The following is a 22,223-nucleotide window of genomic DNA, read 5'->3' on the forward strand; positions in this document are numbered from 1 at the left end:
CCCAGTCAGCAAGTACATGTAGTGTCAGACGATGTAAACAAATCTTCATAAATATTGAATTTAAAGTAATATAATCATATTCTCAATAGTTTAGTTTGTTTATTAGTGTATTTGTTAAGTTTCAAAAGTGACTCAGTGTTGTGTGAAAGGATGCAAATCGAATTCACGCAAGAAAGACCCCGAAATATCTTTTCATAGGTTAGTAACTGTTTTTACCGAAAATTAGTAAATATCTTTGTATATTTACTTTTTGGATGTGTTTTTATCAATTAAAATGATATGTGGATCTTGTTTGATAAGCTTAGAACCCTTATAGGCGTGATTTATATCCATTAAAATCATTGTTTGTTTACACACGAGCTTAGGGATGGGTGGATTTGTTTGGAAATTATTGATATCGATATTTTAACAGACGCCCGTTTATCAGTTACGGATTTTGTCTTTGAAAGAATGTTAGAGCACACATCAATATTGTATTATCCAGAACGACAAACTAAGTGAAATTAGAATATTTTTTTAAGATTACCAAAAAATTTAAAAACCAAGGCAAAATGAATTGAGAATATTGGGCGACGTGATTGGAATCCTACACCAAATACACATATTCGTTCTTTACATTTTGAGAAGAAATGCATAAACCACACGTTTAATTAACGCGAGTAAAGATAACTGTTTTTCAACAATATTCCCGATAAGTAAAATAGTAATGATTATTATACTTCACCTAATAGTAATATTACTTTAATATATTGTTATGAATAAAATTAGAATTGTTACATAAAATAATAGATAAACATAAAAGAAATAATATAAAGATGAAATGTAAGATATATTTTTACAATTGGCGCTCTTATGTTTCGAGCAACCTTTGCATACACGGAAATAGATACATAATCATATTGTTGTTATTGTAAATAATTATTATAATTGATTATCTTAACCACCATCTTCACGCTCATTGATTTTAGTTTGCTGAAACGTAGTTATGTTTCTCGATCAAAGAGCATAATAATAAAATAAAATAAAACCAATCAAATAATTGCTGACTACGCTATCTTATTCCATTTATCATGTATTAAGTAAATATTTTAATTTGTAACTTAAATTTTTAGCAAGGAATAGTGCAACATACAAATATAGATCAAACACAACTGGTTGTTTGTCACAACAGGTACTGCTTTCTTTAACAATTGTTACTTATAAATCAGTTTCAGTTTGTTTGTTTATTATGGTTTGTTATATTTATATTATGGTAGAACCTAACCCTTTTCGTATTTGATCTTTTTTGGGCTTGTTTGTCTCTCTTTTAATTCTTCGATGTCGATACAAAATTTCCGGTACTAGCATATCACTATTGTAAGGGGCGGAGTCGGCGCCATTTTATGCATTAAATGTGCCGCATGTCACGTGACCATATCACTCATCCTCTATACTCTTTAATCATTGCAGTTGCATCACACCTTTCAAACTGACAGCCGCCCACTCAAGGATTGGAAAATTTAATTAGAAATTAAAATACATTTATCTATATATTTTTTGTATCGGACCCCGAAGTAAACACCGCGAGTAACCTGCGAATGGAATACTGGAATCCCCTGGCTAATAATATTAATAATGTTTTTATTTTCAAGTACCAAGACTCATAATGTTAGTTACAATAGAGCTTACACTAAGTTAGTTTAACAATAATTACGATTCTTTTTATTTTTTACATTTCTATTGCGAAAATATGGCTCAGCGAATGCATACATCTATATTCATTACTAGCCTTTACTCCCGGCTCTGTCCGTGTAAATTATATTTTCCCGGGACAGCATGGAGTCTATATTTTAAGTTAGACCTCTAGCAATACATCGGTGGAAACTGAAATGAATTCCACGCAGTAGGTTTTGCATTATGCGTGTATAAACATACAAACAATTCGAAACACTGTTGTTTTAGTTTCTGTCGCTCTAATAAAGACTCCATATTAATTTTTCTTCAATATCTATATTGTATAGTCATCTGCCTGCTACAATTGTATTGTGCAATAAATGTATAGATTACTTTAGTCATCTTTTTATCTATTATTTAATTATTGATAGCCTAATAATTAACTGCAGATTTTTAATCAAATTACTTACCAAAAAAAATAAACAATCTAACGTAGAAGTTCAATAGGAAATAAACCGTCTGCAATAAAATTTACAACAAAATGTTGCGCACATCTCACCCATCGCAAATTTTTCACACAATGCCTACGCGGTACTGCGCCTAGGGCTGCGGTTCGAATGTCGGATACCGCATAAGTATATTAGAAGGCTCGGAAAAAAATTGTTCAGTATATTAGATTTTTTGTTCGATAGTTGGTCACAAGTGCGCAATGCGCAATGTGCTAAATATTTGAGTGTGTCAGTAAATATTCTGAAACTTGACTTCATAATAATAATTATGTTGTATAACTCAATGTTTTTACTCTGGAACAAGATGTCTATTGTGTTGTATTTTGAATTTTGAGTAGCGGTTTTCAACCGTTTTACCGTCGTGAGTGCCGTGGGAAAAATATTTGAAGTAAACAGAAAAGTTGGTGTATTATTTGTTTTGTGATCTTATTTATTATTTTTTTTTGTTAATTTCATACGTCGATTGAGTCATTACCTTTACTTTGTTGTTTAATTTCAATTAAAAGTTGCTATTATAGGACATTTGTGCTGCAGTTTTTTCAATTGTTCCATCAGTAGACAATAGGTGAGGAAAAGCTATAGATAATTATTTAAAATATATAATTTAAAGAAACTAGTTTGTCTTTCTCCCTTCACATTTTTATAGATAAGCAAATCCCTAAAATTGCTACAAAAATGGAGTCAATGGAAGACCGCATTAACAAGCTAAGGGAAGAGCGAATAGCGAGGGAAAAGGCGCGGATTGAGAAGGTAGGAGACAAATTATGTTGTAAATATTCAAGACGTTAAAAATATTTAAATGTTCATAAAGTTTTGTGGTTGGATAGTCTTTCTTGCTACTTTTGTGATACTGCTTTGGGAGCACGTATTTCCAGTATTACAGAGTAGTGCCAGCTGCCTAGCATAACGCGCAACACTATATATGTTATCTTAACTGGTGTTCCACAGGGGAGCACCTTAGGACCTCTTCTTTTCCTGTTATATGTAAATAATCTACCTAATGCTACTAATCATAAATGTCTTCTATTTGCAGATGATACAACCTTAATAATTAAATGTGTTGATAGAAATAGTTTTGAAACAGACATAAATAATGCAATTTCTGATATAGTTAACTGGTTAAATAAAAATAAATTAATAATAAATATAAAAAAAAACTAAAGTAATACTATTTAAAAACTATAAAATATGAAATATGAAACAATAGTAGTGGAAAGTGTCGAATCTAACCTTTTCTTGGGAATAAAAATTGATCAACACTTAAATTGGAAGGCACACATAGATCATGTTTGTAATAAATTAAATAGATTCGTTTATGCTCTTAAAAGACTTAGAAAAACAGTGTCACAAAAGGCAGCTCTAACAGCTTACCATGGTTTTGTATCTTCCATCTTGTTGTACGGTCTATCACTATGGGGAAATTCAGTGGACTTAAACAGGGCTTTTAAAGTCCATAAGAAATGTATTCGAGCTGTCTGTGGAGTGTGGTTCTTAGAAAGCTGCAAACCATTATTTAAAAAACACAAAGTGCTTCCCTTGCCCTGTTTATATATAAGGGAAATTTGTATCTTTTTAAGACAGAATCCAAGCTACTTTAAGAGTCATGGGCAAGTGTTAGAAAGAGAGACCAGACATAAAAACCTTATATACTATCCCCAATGCAAATCTGTAATGCTCAACAACAACATGTATTGTATGGCAATCAAAATTTATAATAAATTACCATCTGACATAAAAAATACTGATTCCTTGACATCATTTAAAACAAAATTAATAAGTGGCTTTTATCAAATTGTTTTTATAGCACTAAGGAATACCTTGAACATAAATAAATTTGTCATTATTTAAGTTTTACCAATTTAATATATATATAAGAAATATAATGTGAATTACATACTATATAAAAATAAGCAATGTAAAAGTTACTACTTTATTGAGTACACAGTGTAGTAAGATTGTATTGCACACCGGTACTTATCCCGGTAGAATATATTAAAACATTTTGTTACACCTACATTCAGCAATAAAAAATTTGTATTTGTATTTAAAACTATTGATAAATGGACTTTGGAAACAACAATAATAAACATCTTGCTTTAGGAATAAAAAACCCATTGATTCAATATAATTAACTTATTTTCTACCCAACAGTTACGGGAGCTGAATCTCAAAAAGTACAACAAAATTGAACCACAGTTGAAGAATGCGCCATCAAATACAACAATAAATAAACCAATTAAAAATGACAAATTTGATCAGCACAAAAAGGCATCTTCCGTGGTAAAAAATAATTTTCATGTCAATGGTACTACTAAAAAACCAATAACAATGCCAATTGTTAAAAAGACTTCATCAGCAATAGATGCGAAACCAAAGAATAAATTTGATACTAATCCAAAAATTGATAAATCAATGACTGAAAAACCCAAAAGTGAGGGTAATAAGATTGCAAATGCTACAAGCTCTAAAACTGCCTTGAATGACCGAAAAGAGGTAAAATCAGCTAAATTTGAGCCTAAACTTGCCAGGAAAAGCCTTGCTGTTCCTAAAAGAGCCGTTTCTCAACCTACCACAGTGAGTCGTAAGAGTATGCTACCTAAACCATTGCAGACATCCTCGGAAACAGTGTTTGACCGTCTCTACAAACCGAAAATGGTGACTAAGGAGCACCTTGATTCTGTGAAAAAGTTGCAAACTGATCCAAATTATTTGCAAAGGGTTATTAAAAACTCAGGACTAATTTTAAATAAAAGGCACACTTTATTTGAAACAAAACAAAAGCCAAATGTACCAGTACGTAGGTCGATATCAGCAGTGCATTTCAAACGAATAAGCAAGAATGAGATCCAAAACTGCATCCATAAATGGTCATCTATTGGTGATAAAATGAATAATGTTCACTTAAAAGACATTAATGAAGATGAAAATATAAAAGAGGACAAGGTTGTCTCTGCAGTTAAATCTGAAAGGAAGCGAGTGACTTTCATGACACCAGTGCCGCAGAATTTCAACACTCCACGCCCAGAAGAGCTTCAAGCAAGGCTTAAAAACTGGCTCTACAAGCGTGGAAAGTCGCTGGACTCATACCATCATTTACAGTGCTTCGGTATTAATCACCTAGTGCCTAGGGATTTGAAGCTTGACTTTGAGGCTATTAAATATGATGATGATGAAAATAAGGAGAATATTGCACTGGAATCAGACAGTGATGATGATTCAGTGAGCGAGATGCATGGGAAAGAGAGTGTTGTTGGTATGTGGAGAAGGGCCAGCAATATAAGTGAGAGTGTAGACCTGAATGAAACAACGGACACAATGGTGACTACTGAAGAGCCAGATAATGTTGATGATGTGGTTGTCGGTGCTTTGAATGATCTCACCGAGTTATTGAAGGAGGCAAGTTTAAATTTCCTTTATGATAAAAAAATACTATAAGAAATGGCAACTATGTTTTTTGTACTATAATTATACTTTCAATCGACTTCATTTAGATTTCATTAATTTAAATGGTGATTCAAAACATTGTTGCAAAAGTATGTAACCTATATTTTTGTTAAAATGGTCGGTGGACTTAGGTCCCTATCAGTAACCATTTTTATACATTCAAGATGAGCAAACTGGAGTTTTATTTATGAAAAACTTGGCTAGGTCACGCTTGTTGTATTTGTCAAATAAAATTTAGTCAAATATTAATAAATTATTATTTTCTTCAGGGCTTCGAATGGGAACAATGCGCGCGCTGGCTCCGCGCTATCCGAGAGCGTTTCCCAGCTGCCAGTAATACAGCCGCGTACTGGGAGTGCCGCGCCGCGCTAGAGGAAACCCGTGGCGATTTGCCTGCGTCCGTGCAATGTTGGGAGGAAGCAATCGCCAAGGGTACAGAGGTAAAACCATTCAATAATAACAAAGTATTACAAGCCAAGATCTATGTAGCGAACTAAGATATAAGTCCAGTTAAAAAAAAGTCCACTTGGAGATCTGATAGATATACTTCTAAAACCATATTCTCTTTGCAGCATTCAGTAGTCGAGGCGAATCTGGACCAGTTACTGGACAAGTTCATGCAATTAAAGATAAGTCCGAACAGTGGCAAGCGGCGACAAGCCGACCCAAAGATGGTGGACGTCAAAAACGTTTTCAAAAGTACCATCATACGGTTCGCAGTACAGCAGGCTAAATTGTAAGTATTTTTGCAGAGTTTTGACCAAGTCAATTGCAAGCATTCACTACATGTTATATGAGGAACTAACTTAATGATTGTACTGCTATATTCTGAGGAATGGGGATTGAGTGTAGGGGAAGACTTTTTTTTTTAGACCCCCGGAAATATTAGTTACTGTGAGTTATAACAGAAACATGGCACTACATAAGTTTTCGTAACACTGCTTGTTGAAATGACAGTTTTAAAAGATATAATTTGTGTGTGCAACATTACTGTCCTAATGACCAATTCATATAATATTGTGAAAATAAGCACCTAGAATGGCAAAGAAAAACATTGGAATTGTCTAGGGTATGTGAAGTCTACCAATCCACACTGGGCCAGCGTGGTGGACTAAGGCCTAATCCCTCTTAGTAGTAGAGGAGGCCCGTGCCCAACAGTGGGACAGTATATAATACAGGGCTGATATTATTATATTATATTATAACCACAAATAAAAATGCAATTGATAGGTAACTATTACTTACACAGGAAAACTTAGGTCCTGCCAATGTTCTTAAATAATTATTTTATTTTTATCTCACATTTTATATAGTCCCATTTAAACATTAGGTATTGCTTTTTAATTTTGTTAGAAAACAATATTCATGTTGAACTGGTGATGTATCTATTTTTCAAAATAATTGCCTATGCCATCCATTTCTTCGTATTTATTATTACTTATTAAATATATTTGTTTCCGACTAAGGTAAAACAAGTATTGTTATTGAGTTACAAAGAGGAATATTGACATCAGTTTTGTGGCGAAAGTAAATCATGTGAGTTATTTTAATACGAAATGGTAGTTTAGTGATGTATTAAAATATAGAATATTCTCAGGAATGTATAAATGATATTTTCTTCAATATATTTTGTATCAAATCGGTAGCGACTAACTCACTCACACAAGATATTAAAATCCGCCACAGTGACCAACGTAAATATGTCGTGTTCCGTGATCAGTCTGTGTATGTATATCCAGTTAAAACAGGATGGCATAATTGTGTCAACTGGTGAGGGGTAATCGTTTCATGTCCGTCTACATTCTATCTGGACTCCACTGTGCCTATAATCACTGGCATCACTTTGACCATGCCAGTAATTAAAAAACTGCAGTTTAAAGAAAGAAAATAAGGTAGAAAATTTAAGCCTATTTCTGTGCTGATGGTTAATTATAAATCGATTTTTATACACAATTTTTCTTCCAGACGCCAATCCAACGGCAGTCCTCGCTTCACGGCTACCCCTGTGCGTCGCAGCGGTCGGCTCAGCACCCACCCCACGCCGCTCCGCCTGTGCTCAAGTGTTAAACAGCTGCGAGAAACGTACGGTGCGGGGGTCGCGTTCGTGCCAAACGACACGCTGTGTGGCACGCCTTAGGTGTTTGTCACAAAAAACTGTTGGTAATATAAATAAAATAAACTTCAGACACTAAGAATCCAATTAAAATAAAAATTTGTGACCTTTATTATAAGTACCTAGTAATATTTTAACTAAAACAGTCTCACCCTGAATCGAGGGTATGATTATACTTCTTTAGAGGGCCACTTGGGTTAAAGCATTACTAGTTATAACAAAGGTAAAAGACGAACACATTTTTAGTTTTACTTAGAGGCTCTTTGTGTTATGGTTATACTATAGCAAGCGATACTTTATCTATGTGTGAATGTAGTGTGCTGGTTGTGCTATGTTCTTTTGTGAATGGTTATTATACTAGGTATGACTCTTATGAGAGAATGTGTCTGCTTTGTTAACTTCCACTCATCAGATAATATGAGACTTAACATCGATTGTCTCAGGAGGACGAGAGCATATAAATAACATGCAGAACTTTGAAGAATCAAAGGGTGAATTATTCCTTCATGTTTAGTGATCCATAATTTTCGACGACGTTCAGCCAGTTTTCCCAATCTTAATCCGATTCCGAGAATGAACCAACCAAATAACTCCTTTGAATGCCTGTCAAAAAAACTGTTCTGATTGATCCGTTTTTGAGATAGATCGAAAAAAGCGATTGAGATCGTTTATTAAAAATGGCGGTTTGCGACTGCACGATGGATCGACGACTTGAATGGTGGCGGGTAGCGGATGATGAGGGCTGCTCGAGATCTGCATGTTTGCTGGTCATACCAGTGGACGGTGATAGACTGATTAATACAGACTAGCTGGAATCGTATTGTTATTGTAATGTAGGCCGTTTGCACTTCAAAGTTTTGGATTGCGTTACTACTAATTGGACGGTGGCGCTAGTGAAACCATGCGAGCGAGTTGTTAGTTGTATCTGATGTAGATAGTATGTATGTAAATAATTTTAATTTTATGATTATGTGACAATTTTATTTTTTATTTTGTGACTGCTTACACTATTTTTGGATAGAATTTGCGGATAGTGTAAATAAATATTACTCAGTGTGGAATGTGTCAGTGTCTAATACATAAAATTATAGAAGTTAAGCTATCTGCCAGTTCTATCGAGAAATACAGTACTTTTATTCCAATTAATTTCTGATATGCTTATGATTTACAATTTACCAATATGTGTATAGTCCGTGGGCCTGTTCAGTATCGAATAATAACAAAAGGACATGTAATGAATTAGGATATTATTACTAAACATGTTCCCTCTGTGATATTCTATTCCCGTCACCTGGGAACATTGATATGTACTATGTTCACTTTGATTCTTTTACATTCTTGTTTTGTCTTTATTTTTCATTTGACCAAGTTATCTCAAAATGTACAAACTACTTTGAAACATTTTTGGATTGTTATTAACTTGATCATTCTATGTATTACAAGAAAGGAGTGTATAGATTCACAAATTTTTGTGTCAGCTATAAATAGTATCAATATCCTCTTGGCGTGTTTTGCTGAACAGTAATCATATTCTGAGTAATTGATTGTTATATAATATTTAACTTATTTTTGGGATATTTGTGGGTACATTTTGCCATAACTGGGTCCAATTTTACTCTATACAAAATACAAAATATTTCCATGTATCGAGATTTGACAAAGCATTTCTCAAGGAAGTATGACTTAGAAACTTAGGACTAGTGTTACTTTATTTCAGAACTGATTTACATGTTAATTTCTAGTGAAATGTGCACGTAGTATCTATCGCTTTGAGCCAATCCTAAAATATGAGGTTGGTAATGTATGTTTTAATTTGGAGTTTGACTCAGGCTATATATTTTCTGTAAAATATTGATAAATAATGTTAATATATTAATAAAGTATGTACATTTATTTTTGTTTCATTTCAATACCTGTAATCTAAACCTACGTTTGACTTTTTGCTCGAGTTGTTTGAGTTGAATTATTTTCAATACATTAGACATAAAATGCAAATTCAAAATCCGTTCAAATAGAAAGAGTAATTTAAAATTTACCAGGAACGACAGTGCCATCTAATTATTTTGTGGGGAACTATACTGTCTACCAATTTTATACAGAACGTGAATGAAAGCACAAAATCTCAGACAAAACTTACAAGCCACAGTGTGCTATAAAATCCTGTCACAGACTTATAAGAGGTATTCTTTGTATGTTTATGGTTCCGTCTGATATTATTGATAGGGAGTGTGGAATCTCAGGAACTACCGGTTTCAACTGAAAAATTCGTTTTGTGTTGGATAGCCCTTTATTTGTGGACCGCTATAAGCTATATATCATCACGCTATGACCAATAGGAGCGGAGCAGTAATGGCTAATCTCAGGAACTACCGGTTTGAACTGAAAAAATCTTTTTGTGTTGGATAGCCCTTTGTTCCTGGAGTGCTATAGGCTATATATCATCATGCTATAACCAATAGGAGCGGAGCAGTAATGAAACATGTTACAAAAACGGGGAAAATTATGAGTTTTGAGAGCTTCCGTTGCCTGCGCTGCGTAAACGGAAAGTTATGCAACAATGATGTATGACGGGATTGTTTCACTTAAAAAGTTCTAAATAATATAACAAAAGTCCCCCGCTGCATCTGTCTGCCTTAACGTGTTAAACTCAAAAACTACCTAACGTATTAAGATGAAATTTGGTATGGAGACAGTTTGAGACCCTGGGAAGAACATAGGCTCCCGGGAAACTACTATTTTTATAACGGAAAACTTTAGCCTGAAAAACTTTATAACGCGGGCGGAGCCGCGAGCAAAAGCTAGTATATTATAATTCTCTTTGCACGTTACGCCACTGGGATAAGAGTAAGAGCAACAATATTAGAAAACTATAATATTTGAATTTAGAATTTATGGCGAGCTTTCGTATAACTATGCAAATTAAAAATTGTTGATTTAGCGCCATCTATGAAATAAATTTAATAACCTAGAAGAAATATATCAGTCATTGGAATCTCAGCTTGCAATATAATTTTTTCGGTTCAATAATTGTATACAAATAAATATTAAATTTGTGTTGGTATAACTATGTCTATCGCTGAGGTCTATCGTCATATTTTGTGTGTCACTTTTATACCACAGCATTCACCATTCTATCGTACATTCATTCATTACCATGTGACCATGATGAAATCGTTCATTCGCGCATTCACGTCGCGACTGTCAGAGATGACAGTTTAGTGGGACATTTTCGAATAATTGGCCTTTGTATTTCGTGGAAACAACTTTTTTTTTTTCAAAGAAAGCGAAAGTTCGTAACAAATTATTGAGTTTGTTCCCGTAATTTTTGGTGTATTGTTTGTGTATCATAAAGTGTTAATAGAAGATTTTTTAACAGCTGTTTGTGAGGTAAATACTAGTTTTAAGTTTTATACACAACATTAAAAAGAATATTCTTTGTATTAGGTAGTCGAGCATGACTTGGTTCCGATCGAAAAAAAACGAAGGTCATCATGTCTAGCTTTAAATAAATCCCAAGAATAGTTGAAAGTTCATAATGTTTTCATAAATGACTATCCATGAAACACATTTGCAAATTGTTTTTTACCATTTACAGTAATAGCTTGATACAAAGATGTAGACCTTGCTTCGTGTACGGTGTAAAAATATATTTAAAGATTTTTTAGTACTTATCCACTTATTTCATAATAATTGTAAACATAATGACACATTGTTCATGAAACGAAGGTATTATTAGAAGAAAATTGCCTAAGTATTGTGTACCTACCACTGGCCACCTGTTTTAATAAAAAGTTGTCCAAAGAAGATGTAAGTATAGGAACATAATGCGGTCGCCGATCGTAAACTGGATAATAAATTTGTAACTTAACATTAAAATACTAAATAGGAAAATAATAAGAGGGTTTCAACGTATTTAAAATTCTTGTCAATATTAACCTAAAACAAGCAATAATCAAATTCGTTAAAAGTATTGTGAATTCATTAAACCAGATAAAAAGTTCTTGTAGGAACGACGCGTGAGGCGGCATTGACCCGACATTACGTAAAAAAAACTTGATTTCGTTATAAAATAGGTATAACAAGAATGAAATTTAGATATAAAACGCGATGTAATGATTACCTCATTTTTTTTAAATCTTTTGTATAGCTAAATTTAAACTAGCAAATCCTCGCAGAAATATATTGCGCAAGAGCTGACTACTAACTTCCTGCAATAATATATTGCGCGAGAATTTACAGATGCGTTAATCTTTCGGCAATTTTTCAATTAAATATTGTTTATTTATTTATTTATTATCACTACATAGTATAAAACAAAGTCGCTTTCTCTGTCCCTATGTCCCTTTGTATGCTTAAATCTTTAAAACTACGCAACGGATTTTGATGCGGTTTTTTTTAAATAGATAGTGATTCAAGAGGAAGGTTTATATGTATAATAACATCCATTAAATAGTGCAGAAATACTGTTATTTTGTTATGTTATACCCGTGCGAAGCCAGAGCGGGCCGCTATGTTTTTATATACAACGTTCACAGTTTTTCTATAGTGTATTTAGTATCAGCATTGCACCCGTGCGAAGCCGGGGTGGGTCGCTAGTAACAAATAAATAAACATAATATATTGCGCGAGAATTTACAGATACGTAATTATTTCGGCAATATTTCAATTATTGTATACACATGCGACTCTCCGCAAGTTTTGCAAACTTTATTTGCACAAGCAAGTTTGTGATTGTTTACAAGGCAAAGATCGCTTGCGGAAGTCAACTTTTACAAGCATATAATATATAATCTAAACTTTGCTTTAGAGATATTTTCATTTTCCTTATGAAATTTTAATATCGGATGTCGTATATTTTGCAAGTTTATTCCGGTATTTGATTACGGAAAGATAACTAAGATAATAAATGAAGCAATCGTGGACAATTGTTAGGCAATAGCCCCACAATGTCGTAAAATGTTATTTTCCAAATATATTTATCAATAATTTCATAGTAATTTTAGTTTGTAGTGTAAGCATATTGTTATTTGCTGTTCTGCGTGGGAGGAAGCAGGGAACTTATTTTATTGTAAGGGTTAGGTTTGATGCTTTCTAAGCTCCATGTTGACAAGCGAGGAAGATAGCTTTATTTTTTTTACCATAGACACTACATATTATAATAGTTGACATTTGGTACTTATACAGATTATATTTCATTATATGAACCGAACTTGTGAGATAGAATCATGGCCTACTGGATTGGCGGGAAACGGCAACGAAGTGCCAACATTATTTTAGGCTCTTATAATCATCGTTATAGCTGGTGATGCAAGAAATTCTATCCGTTCTAATCTTCATTCCTTTTTTTATTATAAGATGGCAAAGGCACTATGAGGCACCATTCCTCTCATGTAGTTAGGAAGTCTTTCGGGCGCCGCCAAGATAACTTTTAGGGAGGTGCATCTGCATCTACACACTATAAGTACTCCTGCCTACATAATATCATATATTTATTATTTTTTCAAATAAAAATCGCGTGGTTATTTGTATATGCTAAACAATAATAAAACCTATATGGTCAACAGTTCCCATTATCATTCAGTATTTTTTTTGTGATTTGTTCTGGACAGGGAGTACATGTGCAACCTCTTGCACACCCCTCTCGGACCCATGGTGGTCATCATTTAACATTAGCTGAATCATTTTTTACACTTGCCTGACGTGGAGACAGTAACAATTACAACACCATTCAGTCTGAATTACATATAGAGCTTATTCTGAGATATCATATGCTATATTGTAATGTTTGTACAATACCACGTGGCATAACTGGTTATTACTGGCTATATTGCTCGACGGCGTTAAGACATTGCGGTTGAACTTACCCGACCAAACTTTCGTATGCGAGAGTCTTGATATCTGGCATTAACGCTTCTTACCTATTTATTTATTCATATACTTAAAAAAAGGAGGAGGTTCTCAATTCGACTGTTTTTTTTTGTGTAAGTATTTGTGATTTATTTACACTTTGTACACATATACAGGCGGATTTAATGCCATGGGCATTCTCTCCCAGTCGACCTTAAAGTGGTGTAGACGGATTCGGGTGCATAACGTTAGCTATACGATAAACTGCCCTCTCAAGTTTTATTCAGAAATTATTTTCATAAAACACGCTTAGATTTATATCAGGAAAATAATTAACAAACAACAATGGAGGCCGATCAGTTTCCTGAACCGACCTAATTCATGACTCATATCTTGCACAATATTTGTGTCATCCCGTTATGATTACTACGTACAGTACTCGGCGGCAAATTTTACACATCGACTTATCGAGTGAAATAATCAGCATCAGATATCGGACATTGATTTTAGAAACATAATCTGTTTGTTTTCGCCTTGGAGTGACTGAACCACTGAAATATGTGATTGTTTTATCCCAAACCGATCTTCTTTCTGTAGCTCGATGTGTATTATTTACTGCCGGGTACTATATAAACCATATTCGGAAAGGAAACATTGTAAAGATTTATTTTATGCGAGGATGCCAGTGCCCCCACTGTACCTCGTTATAAGTGGAGTGGAGTTCAATAGAATGTCGTTTTACAAGTCACGATTACCCTGAACAGTTGACATAATTATGCCGGCCTGTTGTAACCGGATAGATACAGGCTAATCCCGGAACGCGACGCATTCACATAGGCCACTATGGCGGATTTTAACACCTTGTGTAAGGTGGTCGTTATCCAGGCGGACATAAAATATATCCTACCGACAGCAAATCTACCGATTTCTCAATCATCTATTGAATTTAAATTGAATTTGCTATACTTGGCGACTTTTCAAGACGAAACCAAATACAATACATATAAGGACCTCCTTACTAGGGCATTGTTATAAAATTAAAACTACTTGTATGGCGTAAGTGTTAATGGATTTTATTACCGAGGAGATGAATGCCTAAAACTGGGTCTAAATCATCGAAGTCTCACGGGTTTTTGAATTAAAATACTCGCATAAGCGATTGGGAATCGATCCCGTGCTTAAACACTGTGCATTTATTGAATTTAACAATACTCATTAAGAGACAACTAATATCCATTGACATCCGTCTCTGATGATATCCAAGCTGCGCGTACGCCGCTAACACAAAGCAAGTCATGCCGATCTACCTCAATCACGAGAAAGAGTATTGTTTACAGGAAATACTATTGTTTCAGTCATCGGTTCGTGGAAAAAATATTTTTCCTCTTCTGTACCATTGTTACTGAATCATGAAATATTAATACCTTTAATTAAGACGGATGATTTTATTAATTGCCTTTACCTAATTAAATTCTTGACACTGATAAATAACCCATAACTTAGAACCGTTGACCTTCTTGCAAAGTAAGTAAGCATTAGTGCCCAGGCGCAGGAATAGCCAGGCCCAAGATTCATACACCAGTAGGTCTAAACACCTAGCAACGAAAGTATATTATAAAGGTTTACCAGAAATCACTTTCCCTTCTACAGAAACACGATACTAGAAATCACGCATGACTTGAATAATGACAAGGTATCGTTCTTTGAATGAACATCCCCTGAGCGCGTAATGAGTCGGCCGTGGGTCTAAACATTTTGAGTTCCATTTAACATATTTTATTCCCGAAGGACTAGGTAGAAGGTTAATAATAATAATGATCAATATTTTACTAAGGTTTTATCCGTCTCAGGGCGTGATGATGAGAGCCTACATAGGGTAAATTTCCTATCAGAATGTTCGAAGTTACATACATCTCGCACCATACGAGTGCGGCTATGCATTACAACGCAGTACTTAGTTATTTTAAGTTCTGCTTATGCTATGTATGTTTTGAATTTCTCCTTAGTTTCTGTACGAATAAATAGCGAGGGTGCAATGTGTATTTACTATTCAATAAGATGTTGAGTTATGTTAACTTATTTAATGTTTTACACAAATTAATGTTGCCAATATTAGTCACTCTGAATGATAAATGTTGAATTAGTTATTAGATGCGAGGACTAAACCCAATTGCTTTGATAACCGGCTGTAACTATTGTAAAAATACATTTGCTAACTAAATAACGGTCATATTACTCGAACAGTTTCGGAGTTCGTTGTTCCCTGCCGCGTTAGTGCGGCGCGGCATGGGCCTACTCCTTTAATCTATAAAGTGCGCTCAGAAACGTCCGTGACCCGAATTGATGCGATAACTTCTATTTATGTTATTCCTGAATTATATTATGATGTATTAACAGACACGGTTGTTTGTAATCATTTGTGAGGTCAAGTTTTCTAAGCATTGGTTAATGAAATGTTTTCTCTTTTGCATGTCATTATTGTTATGTTCGTAGATGAATGCTTTTATCAAGATGCTAATATTTTTAATGATTTGTTCTTTGAATCATTAATAATATTAAAAAAAAATCTTTGATCTATTAGCAGATTATTTCTAACACAGTGATAGGTCCTTACTTGGTCGCAATATTTATAAAAACTATATAATCACCTATTATAGTTTCATAAATTCTTATTGATGTTCGTAATGCACTCTAATGAGATATTATTCCAGGAAAATTTTCATGGCACTGGAGCTTTGAACCAAAAGCTCTCCGGTTCAAATCGTTTTATAAAACATAAATTGGCAAGATGTGCCTACCCAGCAGATTCCACACGACTCGCAACTGTTTCCATGTGATGAAATTCTAGTGAAGCATAAACATAACATCCACTCGAGCGAGTATTGATCCATCCTTCTGGAAAAGTTATTAGTTGACGTACTTGAACGGAGTATACGACAAAATTACGTACACATAAGTCCACTAGGATATCATATTAAGTTGCTTATTTGGCAATATGATTGGATCTTTGCTGATTGACTTAATTAATTATTACTGGTTACTGGTGGTAGGTGTCTTATATGTGAGAGTCCGCCTGGGTATGTACCAATGTATATTTCTTCCAAGCAGCAGTGTGTAGTCACTGTTGTGTTCCACTTTGAAGGACATTGTAGCCTGTGTAAGCACTGGACATAATAAGACTTACCACCTCTTATCTTAGGATAGCGTGCGCAATGGAATACCAAACAATACTTTGTAATTAAAGGTAATGGATGGTGTTTCTACTGTTTATGGGCGGTCGTATCGCTTACCGTCAGGTTAACGGCAAGATCGTCTCGTCTTCAAAGCAATAAAAAAATGGGCTTTCCTTGCAGCACGACTGGACAGCCGGTTCCACTGAGCTTATACCTTATTTCACAAATGTGATTATTTTGATCACATATTCCATTACGGAACCGAACTGTATTTGACCATTAGAGGATCGGCGTCAGTTCAACAAAATGATTATCTGTTTATCAGTCCATTAAGCATCATTCCCTTTACACAAGCAATCAGTTCACTTCAAACTTCATTATCTACTATCCTTTATCATTAGAATTACAAAAGCAGCCAAGCCCGAGTCGGACTCAATCGAGTGTTCTGTACTGCGAATAATGTCTTTCGTTGGCAATATATGTACGGTCAGACCCAAATGAATTTATACGTTGACAGGGAACCGTTCCATATCAATTACTTCGTACGTAATTTGGTTTCATCATGGTGGCGTATAAACAATGACGTTTTACAAATAGACGCGTCATAGACTTAACAAAATTGCACATAAAAACAGCGCACTATTTACTGTAGTCACATACTTGTACAGTCCTAGCAGCTCGCATTGATACGGGCCGTGGCCATCTACTTTATTGGTCTCTGGTCGCCGTGACAGTCGAATAAAATGCGTTTATTAGTTAAAAATAATTTAAATAGTTTATACTTATTACTAACGTATGAAATGAAACGTTTTTTTCATTCACAGTAGGAGTTTAATTTATACATCGTCTAAAAACTCATGAAGGCATTTTAATTATAATAAATTAGTGAGCCGACTAGTAGCGACAGTAGTTGGAGGTTGACTAAGTGAATGTCGGGCAATTACCTTGCTTTCGTCGTCAATACTGAGCTCGGACAACGTATCTATATAATAAAAACATCTCTGATAATAAAAACGCGTTTGAGGCTTATTGTACCTATGAGTTTGGCCTCTTACATAATGTGAAACACTAATTGTCGAATACAATATTATGGTGCGACCAAATAATAGTCAACAAGAGTACATTAATTGTCTTATACGTTCGCTGGTGGATAACATTGTGAAAGAGAACATAAATCATTTGCCGTCGATATAAATAAGATAACGTTTTTGTGATGGGTCAAATCAAGGACAGTGGGATGAACTCGCGCAGTTAGTTTAAGCGTATTGTAAGTATCTATTATTGCAACGTTTAGGTTTTCAAAGTTAAGAGTCACGTGATCTTGTCCATTTTTAACACATGTATTTATCTAGCTTAACTAACAATTTTAATTGGGCACTGACTCCAAAATTGATGTCATGTATATACCTGTTATGTGAAATTATTTTTTTGTTTTGAGTGTTTTTTTTTCTCATATATGACTAGCTTTTGCCTGCTGAACCAACTGCGTAAAAAACTTTCCGGCATAAAAGTAGTCCATAGCACTCAGGAGTACTATAGTTTCCGATTAGTGAAAGAAAAATCAAAAGCGGTTTAATATTTCCTGAGATTAGCGCGTTCAAACAAACAAACTCTTCAGCTAGATAGCTAGCTAAAACATTGCTTTCGAAACGCTCACATCGCACATAAAAACATTTTATGTCCTTTCTAACCGTTAGCCGAACAGTAAAATTGCTCGTGTACTGTTATACAAAACATGAATGTCGAGGTCGCTGTAAGGCCGTCTTATAAAAATCCTTGCATAATTATACTTTGTTTAAACTTCGAGGAAAATTATTTGTATTACTTGGTAGGACTGCCTCAGTGGCGTAGTTGTACTGCATGCGCGGTACGATAGCGCTCTGAGGTCTTAGGTTCGACTCCCGGGTCGGGCAAAGTGATATTTGGGTTTTTCAGCTCAGTAGCAGCCCGGAGTCTGGAATTTGTGTCTAATATGGTGATAGGCTCGCCCCTTATCACATTATGGGACGGAACACACTTGGCGAAAAGTGGATGCCTTGGTTGCGCCTCTGCATACCCCTTCAGGGATCTCTGGTCAAGATTCTTGCTCTGGTCAAGATTTTTGCTGACATCCTCAATGCAGCATTCCAGAACTGCTACTTTCCTGAGGCCTGGAAAGAAGCAGTCGTGATAGGGATTCACAAGCCGGGTAAACCCGCGTCAGATCCGGCCTCTTATAGGCCCATTAGCCTCCTTAGTACGATAGGGAAACTTTATGAGCGGATCGTCCTCGACCGTCTCAAAATAGTAGCCAATTCTCACAATCTGCTCCCTCCGGAGCAGTTTGGTTTCCGTAATAGGCACAGTTGCGTGCATCAGATATTCCGCATCACGGAGCATGTCTACTCTAAATTCAAGTTAGGATTTTATACCGGTGCTCTCTTCTTCGATGTTGAGAAAGCATTCGACAAAGTGTGGCACAACGGCTTGCTGTACAAGCTGTACACTCTCAACGTGCCCACACATCTCGTGCACATCATACGAGAATTTTTGTCGAATCGCGGTTTTCAAATATCGCGTCGAGGGCACCCTCTCCTCTAGACATACCATCTCGGCCGGAGTCCCGCAAGGCTCCGCGCTATCACCCTTTCTCTTCTCGCTATATACTAGCGATATTCCTAAATTCAAAGACGCCCATCTGGCGCTATTCGCGGACGATACGGCGATCTACGCTTCACGTAGAGAGCCGGAACATGTGGTGCGCACTTTGCAGGCCGCCGCCGACCAGCTCGGCGAGTGGTTTCGCAAATGGCGCATCACCGTCAACCCCTCCAAAAGCCAAGCTATCCTATTCTATAGGAAGTTTCAGAGAGAAGCGCCTAACGCTTCAGTTAGATTGTCTGGCCAGATCATCCCTTGGACCCATAAGGTCAAATATCTAGGTGTGATCCTTGATCAGAAGTTGACCTTCGTTCCACACGTAAATGCGGTACGCGCGCGAGCCGCATTCGCGATGGGCCAGCTCCACTGGCTCTTAAACAGTAAAAGTAAGATGTCTATCCGCAACAAGATTAGGATCTTCACTACGTGCATTAGACCAATAATGACGTACGCGTCCCCGCATTCGCGCATGTACCGCCTGCTCGACTTCAGCGTCTGCAGGTGTTACAAAACAAATTTCTTAGACGTGCACTCGGTGCCCCGTGGTACGTTCGCAATCGCAACCTCCACGTGGACACCGATATGCCGACCATCAGGCACTTTATGCACATGGCCAGCAGACGCTATTTCGATAAGGTGGTCAATCACCCGAATCCGTTAGTCCGACTAAATTCAAAATACACTCCATTCGACCGCGCGAAATGGAGAAGACTGCGTTCAGTACTATCAGATCCAGAGGACGATATAACTCTGGCAATACGTAGAAAGCACGAGCTGCTTAAAAAGCTCAAACACTCCACACGACCGCTGCTCCGTCCTCGCCGTCAAGGACCTCGCCGCGTCCCCCGTCCTCCCGACCCTTCTGATAATTCCGGCCCGGGCGCCGATGTAAACATGTTAGACTGTTAGGTCGTTTTTTTCGCTCCTTTCGCGTTTCCATAATCGCTGATGTCCCCAAAACATCTTCTCTCAGTGGCCGTCCTGAGCCGAGGTCGTGACCCTTTAGAGGGTCGCCCTCAGCATGGTCACTTAAGGGCTCGCAGTGTCTAAAGCACGCACCCGCAAGACCGGTGTGTTTGTATAAGCCGGCCCTTGCCAGGCTAACAAACGTAGGTCAGGATCAAAAAAAAAAAAAATCAGGGATAAATGCGTGATGTTGTGTGTACTTGGTAGGTCTCTAGTGTGCGTGTTTGTTTGTCGGTGAAACATTATTTATTTCGGCCTATATAATAATAGTTATTGTTGTCAATTTGGATTAAAATCAGTGCCGAATTTGTGCCGCCTGGTACCTATGTCTTGCATTCGGGAGCCTTTTTTGCGACAAGCTAAAAAAAGGGTCCTCGTTTGTAACTATGCCGGCCCTTAGGCCGCGGCTTTTACGGCCTATTGACAAACCCGGCGCTGATTAAAATCTAAAGTATTATATTGTAAATGTGAAGATTATGGTTTTTTGTTCAAAGGCTCTTATTTCTGAAATATTTACTCCGATTTCAGAAATTCTTTCGGTCTAAGAGGTTCTACATTATCCTTATGCGCTAGTCTTGTATCTAGTCTTGGTAAAGGACGTTAACGCGGTCGGAATCGGTATAGCTAACTTAAATATAAGCAGGATATAATATAAGTTAAATATAATTGTACATATGTATTTATATCTTGAACAACATTATGACACGGCAAATATTGATGAAAAGAATAAATAAAACCTTCTTGACGTATTGCCACGTGTTTTTTTTTAAACGTGGGAATTACGTAATCAATTTTATTCATACGGTTGTCAGTCGTCCGGACTTCCCCAGATTTTGCTCGCTCATGCGGTATATGTGAAATAATAATTATTAATGTTATTTGGCATTCGTATAACGTAGTTTTTTTTTTCAACGCCACTACCCTAAATTTTTTCCTTAAAAAAAATAAAAATACATTGACTGTCTCTGTGACGTAGTTGTTTTGCGAGACGACTGCAGTGTTGAGGTCTAGGGTTCAATTTCCGGGTCGGAGTCTGGAAGTTGCGGAAAGTGGGTGAACTTGTACCGTATCTGTTGTTGTATTTTTTTTGCATGGGAACACTCCAGTCGGGCCAATTACATTTTCTGCAGCAGAAGATCCGAAAAACATAATTTAAAAGGAAAAATTACAACTAATGACTTAACAATTCATAACAATAATGAGTTCCTCTGAAAATTTATGGCTATTATAATAAATCTACAAGTTAGCACCGTAAATTTTTTTGGTATTGGCACGAAAACTGTCAGAGGTGGTGATGCGTAGCGGTCTTCATATCTTGATGTAAGTTATATGTCTGATCGTAGTGCACTCTACGCTGTGCAAACTATTTACATACAGCCACTTGTCTCTAATGAATGAGATTAATGTCCATTTGAATCGTTTGGTTGAGTTCATATCAATTGGTTATAGGTTTCCTTTAATATAACGCAGCTGTTTTGAGTACATCATTGACTAATGACTTAGCCATTATGCCTATATAGATATTAAGCCGCGATAGCTTACCTGGAAAAGAACGGACTGCCGTGATGAAGGTCATAGGATCAAAACAAGGCATACTGACTTTTCGAAGTTGTATTATCGCTCGCTTTAACGATAGGTATGGTCAGGTAACCTGCATTTAAATTAGATTTCTAAGTAAAAATATCGAAATCGAGAGTATGTGGAATTTGTTTAGGCTAACGTGGTGTATTAAGACCTAAATATTCTAAGTAGCGGACCCCGAGCTCAACAGTGCGACAGTATATGTATAATACAGTACTGGGTTAATATATTAGATATTAAATAATAATAAATGATGAATTTTACGAGTTTTTACATAAAGGTTGAGAAACCGGGCTA

The 22,223-nt window shown here is 35.9% G+C and overlaps 2 protein-coding genes across 6 annotated transcripts in view; both read left to right on the forward strand.

The window, feature by feature from the left end:
- Nucleotides 1-2,384: 2,384 nt before the first annotated feature.
- On the forward strand, nucleotides 2,385-8,933 carry LOC115446367. Of its 5 annotated transcripts, none has more exons than XR_003938910.2 (7): nucleotides 2,426-2,727; nucleotides 2,809-2,912; nucleotides 4,314-5,558; nucleotides 5,876-6,046; nucleotides 6,179-6,342; nucleotides 7,073-7,142; nucleotides 7,572-7,700. XR_003938910.2 is itself a non-coding variant. In XM_030172996.2 (7 exons), the coding sequence occupies exons 3-7, from the start codon at nucleotides 2,838-2,840 to the stop codon at nucleotides 7,741-7,743; spliced, it is 1,827 nt and encodes a 608-aa protein (XP_030028856.1). In that variant the 5' UTR covers nucleotides 2,428-2,562; nucleotides 2,681-2,727; nucleotides 2,809-2,837; the 3' UTR covers nucleotides 7,744-8,933. The 5 variants fall into 5 exon arrangements, 4 of the variants coding, with proteins under 4 accessions (XP_030028857.1, XP_037300354.1, XP_030028856.1 ...); XM_030172996.2 differs by lacking the exon at nucleotides 7,073-7,142 and having other exon boundaries at nucleotides 2,428-2,562; nucleotides 2,681-2,727; nucleotides 7,572-8,933; XM_030172997.2 differs by lacking the exon at nucleotides 7,073-7,142 and having other exon boundaries at nucleotides 2,385-2,562; nucleotides 7,572-8,933.
- Nucleotides 8,934-10,893: 1,960 nt separating this feature from the next.
- Nucleotides 10,894-22,223, forward strand: part of LOC115446373 (probable multidrug resistance-associated protein lethal(2)03659) — a 53,641-nt gene continuing 42,311 nt past the window's right edge. Inside the window, exon 1 of the mRNA XM_030173006.2 lies at nucleotides 10,894-11,106. The gene's annotated coding sequence lies outside the window, so the exon portion shown is untranslated. The remainder of the gene's footprint in view (nucleotides 11,107-22,223) is intronic.

The sequence above is a fragment of the Manduca sexta genome, chromosome 28 (genome assembly GCF_014839805.1).
Source record: "Manduca sexta isolate Smith_Timp_Sample1 chromosome 28, JHU_Msex_v1.0, whole genome shotgun sequence".
NCBI lineage: Eukaryota > Metazoa > Arthropoda > Insecta > Lepidoptera > Sphingidae > Manduca > Manduca sexta.